At 38.5% G+C, this 7,984-nt stretch overlaps 1 protein-coding gene across 1 annotated transcript; it reads right to left on the reverse strand.

Moving 5' to 3' along the window:
• Window positions 1-1,011: 1,011 nt before the first annotated feature.
• Window positions 1,012-4,838, reverse strand: LOC128496971 (2-acylglycerol O-acyltransferase 1-like). Its single transcript, XM_053466811.1, has 6 exons — window positions 4,754-4,838; window positions 4,109-4,287; window positions 3,452-3,656; window positions 2,661-2,835; window positions 1,769-1,968; window positions 1,012-1,486 (listed from the first exon to the last, which is right to left on the reverse strand). The coding sequence occupies exons 1-6, from the start codon at window positions 4,836-4,838 to the stop codon at window positions 1,332-1,334; spliced, it is 999 nt and encodes a 332-aa protein (XP_053322786.1). The 3' UTR covers window positions 1,012-1,331.
• Window positions 4,839-7,984: the final 3,146 nt, after the last annotated feature.

Below are 7,984 nucleotides of genomic sequence, written 5' to 3' on the forward strand. Positions count from 1 at the left end.
TATATATTTATATCCGTATAAATAGGGTTGCCTTCCTGAGCTTGGCAGACTTGGTCTGTAAATGTTAGGTGTCCTGTAACAAACTGGACGGGAGTGAAGAAAAACAAAACAAACAAACAAAAAAAAAACTACATCCTCCATCTAAATACAACTTCCCAAAACGAATGCCATTACGATTACTAAACACGGTATACCGTTTAACTATACCTGGGAACGCACCCCATGGCCCCGCTCCCAGCCCATTTCCCCTTTATACGGAAGCGTTTCCCGCCATGTCCTGGCCGCGTCCCGTAAGGCAAGGCTCCGGGTAGCCAGAGCCAAACAGTTCCCAGGTAAGCATTTGACAGACACCTCTTTATACAGGGAATCAGTATATAGCAGCGCCCCTCAACGCACACCTAACAGTCCGGGATTTAGGTATTACTCAGGTGTATTTAAGGTGTTTTGGTTTATTTAATGGAGAAACACCTTAGACACACCTGAGTAATACCTAAATCCTGGACTGTTAGGTGTGCGTTGAGGTGAGGGTCGAGGAGCCCTGCCATATAGGACACCATTTTATATAGTTATGACCTTGATTTACCAGTGTTTAACCTTTTGAGTGCAGGATGCTTTTAGAATAGGCTCTGAGCAATAACAGTACGTGATTACATGCGGGTGCAATATGTAGAATGATGCATAGTTATCATGATAGCAACCAGTTCAAATGCCATGATTGTCTCACACTGTTGCATATAAATAAAGGTTAAACTGTACGGTTATTGGCATTCAAGGTCATATTTGTTTCCTAGTACAAGCCAGTCCTTAATTTGAGATAGAAGATTCATATACAACAGCTCTTGGGTCTCAAAATGGCTAATGTGCAAGGACCATCACACATATTTATAAACAAGTCTGTCAGTCCGGAGTACAAAGAGAATATGACCTGGTAACATCCTAAGAATTATGTTTTTGTGATATTAATTTAAATATTGACTATTTATTGATGATTAATATTATTAATAATGAGACTTTATATATTATAGAAATATTTTGGCATTTACATTTGCTGTATATTATATATTAGATGAAACATTTCAAAAGTAAATAGGCTAAAGGAAAAAAATAAAGCATTAACCTATATACTATGACAGATGTTAAGTGATGATTATCTTCTGCTTTAAAGAAAGCCATGATGAGACAGAATTCACATACATAAGAAGGCAAACAAAAGCCTCTTTCAAAAAATAAGGTCACAAACTGATTTGACCGGGTGCTAGGGTGCCAAGGGCAGATTGCGGATTCAATCAGGTGCTTCCATCTAGTGGTGCTGCTAGGAACTACATCTGGGGTCACGTGAAAATGAGGGACTTGTGTTCAGGGATTCCATATTTCCCCTTGTTCTCTTCAAAGAGCTCTTGAAGCGCGTTAAGGTACTTTTGATGGAGTGACTCAATTTCCTCTTGTGTTGGGTTTGACGTTTGGGCCACTGGGATCGGTCTGCCAACTGTGAAACACAACAAAATGTGAGCTACGTAGAAGGTAATTTACACTTTCTCCAATTATTTCACAGGAACTAGCCTTTATGACTACTTTCTTGTTAAATTACACAGATCACTATTTCACTTCAATACAACAAAATATTATTTAAAATCTTTTTAATCATATATAATCATCAACAGACTCATTATGCTGATAATTAACCCGCACCTAGTTTCAAACCATAATAAATTAATCAAAAAACCCTGATAATTCGTTTAACTTAAATATCAGGTCTTAAATTACATACCCACAGTGTGAATGGGCTTCCGGTATGGCATTAAGCCGAAGCTGTACTGGAAGATCCCGCGGGCATGAAACAGCGGCATAGAAAATCCCATGATTTTCTGCAACTTCTCCTGGACCGATCGCAGCAGGGAGCCTTTTGGGTTAGGCACTTGGTGGAAGAGCTCGTTCTCCCCAAACGAGAACACTGGTACCAGATGAGCGCTGCGAAGAGACAGATTAAACAGGATTACAGGTCAGTTGAGAACCCCTACTTATTTCATTCTGTTGGGGAGCTAGCACTCAGATGGGATCTGTCCAGCCTGGAGGCAACATCTCATAAATAAATAGTAGGATGATTACAGTGTGACCACAACTATTTTATTTTACTAAAGACTAACTGTGCAGTATATAAAAGAGGCAAAAAATACCCCAATTATCGAGACACATACTATACTCTTCCTGGCCAGATCTGAGAAAAAAAAAATCCTGTATCATCCGGGTAATACATTTTTTTTTAAGTTCAAAATTGCATTCACCTTCCATAGTTCTCCAAAATAAAAGTTGCAGAAAAGGGGTGATAAAGTTTTCGGAAATTGGCAATAAAAAATGGTGTTTTCTCCCACAAATGTGTGTGTGTATATATATATATATATATATATATATATATACACACATACACATTATATTTATATATATATATACACACACACACACAAATATATACATACACACACACACACACATAAATATACATACTGCTACATAAGTAGTAAAATGTATCACATTCATGGACTTATACAAAGTTACAAAGTGTTTGGTAATTCAGTTTTTTTTATATTGTTACATGGAAGTGCTAATGCGTCGTCTTAATGATTGTTTAGAAAAATGGAAATACATTTGTTAGGGAAACATACCCCCGCTTCATGGCTACTTTGATGAATCCTTTCCTCTTCAAGATGTGGAGTGTTAGGTTTCCAGGGTGTGCGTCCAGAGCCTCCTCGGCTCCCCCGATCACTATGATAGCAGCATTGCCTCCATTCTCTTTGGTTAATACATGATTGACGCTCTTCTTAGAGGCAGAAACCAATCCTATGAATCAATATACAGGATTTACATACGGTGTTATATGGAGATTGTGCAGTGTGTTCCAGATCAATACACAACAACATCTATTGTTACAATCCTTATTAATGAAATATACGTAGCTTTTTTTAATTTACTGACGTAAACCAGTCCATGTCCACTATGGTAGAATAATATCAAAACAGGTAGAGCTTCCTCAAGCCACAAGCTCTCACAAATGCTCTCACGCTAACTCAATTTGGAAATATAAAAAGTACCTATTAATGAACTGTGTTAAGCCGACTGAGCCTTACAGATAAAGAGGCACGCACACAGCAATGTGATCGATACCTGGATGCATCTCAAACCGTTCAAAGGAAAAGAGCGCCTCCTATATTTTTTAAATCAAGGACATAAGAGGATTTTTTCAATGAATGTCTGCAGTAAATTGGAAGCTTTTAAGATTATAACAATAATTAGCATAACAAAAATAAAATGTTAAACCTCTATTAACGTGAAATCCAAATAAACTATCCTGTTGTACATTTCATGTTTTACAAGGTCACATGTTGGAAACCATGATGAAAAGAGTCGTGTTGTTTCGAGTGAGGTATGGAGTTTCTGGAGAATCCCGATCTCTTACCTACGCTCATGATATACTCTCGAAAGAAAGGACAACGGAACCAGAAGGGAAGGATGTGCAGGTAGGGCGTCAGGCCTGGGAAGAGCTCTGCGAAGCCCGTGTAGTTCGTGCAGAAGTTCGCAAAGGCACCGGCGACCAGGACTCCGTGAGGATGGAACCCCATCAGATAATTGTGCTGTGGGTCCAAATCCGCACTTTTCACAAGCTGGGGGGAAAAGTAGTTTAGTGCTCTGCTCTGAGAAAAGGGGTAATCAGATATTAATAACATTCTGTTATAGTCCTATTATATACACAGTTATTGTATTTATTTTAGATTTATACATATAAACATTTAATGTGTAAGGTTCAATCAGATCCGTTTTCTCCCAAAGATCAGCGAAGCAATTCCCCCCCTTTCCTCCTTCCTTCCCTAGTCTTTAGAGGGGCATTAAGGGAAGAAAGAGGGGACTTAGGCCTAATGGAGGGTCTATTTCTCCTACATATGGACACTTGGGAGGTTATACCTTGGTTTGTTGAAGGAGGTAAGGGCAAATAACCATGTGACCCGGAGCTTGACCGGGTGACAGTAGTGCTACCCCTATAGGACTGTTGACATCATATGGTTTTCCACAACTAGAACATATTTTAGGATCACACAATTATACCAGCTACCCTTACCTTAATTGGGAAATAATCCTTAAAAAACCTCCACACAGTCCAGTTTCGCACCCACTGGCATCTCTGTCCTCCAGTCTGGGGAGTCTCCCAGTCAAGGTAGAGCCAAAGAACATACAGAGCTATCAAAAGCCATAATCTTGCAAGGACCAGCAAGAGGAAAATCCCCACACAGCACTGTCCTGCGGAATGACATACAAAGGATATTCAACAAGGGCAACGTCAGCGGGGGAGGGCTGCTAAGGACTTGTGTCTCCCCCAAAGCTCTTCGCATTTCTTGTATGAAATACAAGAGACTGAGTGAAACCTCTGTGGGTGCTCAGATTTAGAGAGAATTTCTGAGGAGCACACACTTCAAACCAATTTAATGGTTGATTTATCAGAAGTGGCAGAGCCAGCCCTTACATGGGACCCAGGCGGCACTTTGACGGGGGAAGGGCTGCAATTTGCTGCCCCAAGCATTGGTGGATCCAGAGGAGGCAATGGGGCAATTGGCGCTACCCCCTCTCCCCAAGAAAGCAGACAGCATGCTCCACAAGTAGCGATAAAGAGGTAAGTCGTGAGTCACAGACTTACTTCTTTATGGCCCTATTGTCAAGAAGAAGGCCTGGTTGAGGAGGGTCACCTAAAATCGTGTTGCTGGAGTACCGCGGCAGCGAACTACATGGAAGGTAAGACGGGGTAAGTGAATTGCTTGTGTCTTTCTGTCTATAGTAAACATGTTAGCCCACATGCTAACATACCCAGGCACACAAATCCAGACAGTAACGTGTCATGTGTATCTGTATGTGTGTCAGAATGGATTTGTGTGTATGTCAGGGCATCACAGCATGTAGGTATACGTATGTGTTGTCTGTCTGGGTTTGCATGTACCTTACACACGGTGTGCAAAAAACGTGTTTTTCCTTCAGTGGCAAAACGGCTGCATGAAAAGTGGCCCTAGTGAAGTACCCTGGGGCCATTTACTATTGTATGGAATAAAAATTAATATATATTAGGTTCATTTTCCTCAGTTTTTTTTCCTTGTAAAAAAATATTTTTTCCAATTTTTTTCTTATACATATTGTTATATATTATATATGGCATGAAAAGACAGAGGCTTACTATATAGTCTAGGTACAATACATTAGGACGAGACAACTTGTGAGAAGAAAAGCAAAATGTCAGTACAGGTCTTAAGGATACCAAATAATCTTATTCAATGAAGGGGTTAATACTGTACTGTGAATTATATTACCAACAATCGTATTTTAGAGAAGGAGAAACCACGCTCGGAGATTCCCATCAGTAAGGTGAAGCTATCCAGAGATGCTCTTCTCTATATTTCTCTGATAACCTGTATGAACCTTCCCGATGACAGTGATTCAGAAGAAACTCTTTAAAGATGACAATGCATCAACATGATTCTAAGAATCATTCCTAGAGTCCTGACTTGGTATGGCCACTTTCACGTTCCCATGAAACCACCAAACTGTTTAAACATAATGAATTATATCATTAATTAGAGAGAGAAAAAACAATTGAAAAAAGTGAAATAAGTGCATTGATATTCAATAAATGAATAAGAAAGAGTTGAATTAAGAGTTCACACTAGAAAACTTGTTCAAGGCTCCACAATATAATAATATCTCCATTTGTCGGGCTTTTGTATTGGACCCACTTGCCAGATAAAATTGAAGATCTGTAACCAATGTGATGAAAACCAGGAATACATCGCTCATAACGGGTTTCAGATTGAATTAATTAATTTTTATTTATGTATATTTTGAAGAAGCCAGGTGTTGTATCTTTAAAACAATATCAACATGTTGTCAGTTCCATTGTACAGTTGTGTCTATGTTAAGTATCCATCGTGTATTTAAAATATTTGAAATAAAATTAAAAGTGTAGCAAAGTCTTGGTATTGTTCTTACTGAGCTCCACAAGCAAAATGGACACTTAACTGCATACGTTGTATGATTTCTATTGAAAGGTGTATGTTTGGACATCAGAGGTCTCTCCTACAGAAGAAATGGCGACGAAAAGACCTCTGAGGTCTAGAAAGCTTATGTGCTTATAGCATGGACCAGGTTAAAAAAAGTATAAAGATCAGTGGGTGCAGGGTTATGTAGCAAGAAGGAAAAATAGGAAACTAGAAATGTATGTACCTTTGGTATCCAGGTAGATAATTCCGATACCAGCCTGGAGTTAATTTTTTATTTTTTTATATATATATATGACACCCCAGCCTAAAAAGCTTCCATCTTCCAATTGGTGTACCCAAAACAAAAGTGCTCTGTGAAGACATGTAGAGTATGTTCTCTCCTCCATACACAATGAAAGTTTGGTGCTGGTACATGTCAGAGGTAAGGGTGATGCACAGTTCCCAAAACCACAGTGCATTATCAATAACAATAAAACGTGGTGGGGTATACCTTTCTGATCAATGTCAACAGCCCTACCTAGTGTTAGGCAAAACCACAACATGGTATACAAAAGTTGTGATCTACCTGACCCAAGTTTCCGTGTTTAATACATAGGTACTTTAAGATAAATTTGGAACTGGAAAGAATTACACTTTTCTACAGTTCCAGCTAAAGATTTTGAGAAACATCCTCTGATCCAAAGACAAAAATGGCATTTTCTTTGTACAATCCCCCCACCAAACGCACAAAAAGTCTGCTATAAAAAAGGTATTAGGACAGACTCCTTAGGTACCACTGCCCTTCCTGTCCCTCTCTACCAGGTCTCTGTATCATACAAAAATAGGGAATTGGAAATGTTTTCAATAATATATATATATATCGTTCTGCTTTTGCTTTAACAGTAGGATTGCAATGACATCCTGGAGTGTTTTGATTCTGTTTTAGTTATGTTTATTTTTTATTAATACTGCTGTATTTTTGTAATACTGTATTTTCTGACACGATCACAGTATGTTGATCTCCTCTCCGTATCTGGTCTTGTTCACTGTTCATTCTAGAGTCTTTCGGACCCTTGTTTTACTGTGCAAACGCGGGAGGTGTCTCTCATTCCTCTAATGTACACACTATAACTTGTCTTTACGCATACCTTGAATAAATGGAGATTTGAATTGAGATAAAAAAAACAAAAAACCGTAGGATTGCTGCAACTTAATAAAACAAGATGAAAATGTAGGGTATTTTGATGGCACATGACCTACATAAAAACTCTACGCAGCTATCAAAAAGTTTGTTCCAAGCAAGTTAAAACAACAATGTAAAACAACCTATGCATGTAGGGTATTTCCATAATCTAAAAAACACATACTGGATTTCTCTGCCATAACTCATAACCTGTGCCAAAAAAATTCTAAAAAACACAGAAGCGTTGGTGAAAAAAAATTCAACAAAGTATTTCTATAGCTAATTTCGGCAGTGATTGGTGGCCAAATGTCTGCTTGGACTGTGTCCTGAAACCACTAGTGACATATCCTAGATTGGGTGGTGTTCATGGCTTCTTTGTTTAAAATTTCCAGTTACAAACCCAACATACTAAATGTAAAAAAAAACAGTTCCAAAACAGCAATATACACCTTATAAGCCCAATTAAAATGCTCGAAATGCATAAACAATCTGGACACCTGAATTGTTGTTGGGGGTATGTTCTGTCAATTTAACTGATTTAGTGAGGGTTTAGATATATATGAAAAATATGGGGTTTTAGTATTTTGTATAACAATACTCATTCTAAATGTTTAACTATGATGTGTGTGAAGATGTAAGTGACGTCTAAACATGAGACGCACGGATGCAAATTTGTAACCTTTTAAATTCATACATTGTCCTTTTTGTACACCTGTGCATTGGTGTTTTTTAATAAAGCATGAAATACCTGGCAAAGGGCCCTGAGGAAGCCAGCCCTTCAGCTCTTTAGCAT

Source organism: Spea bombifrons, chromosome 5, assembly GCF_027358695.1.
Source record: "Spea bombifrons isolate aSpeBom1 chromosome 5, aSpeBom1.2.pri, whole genome shotgun sequence".
Classification (NCBI taxonomy): Eukaryota; Metazoa; Chordata; class Amphibia; order Anura; family Pelobatidae; genus Spea; species Spea bombifrons.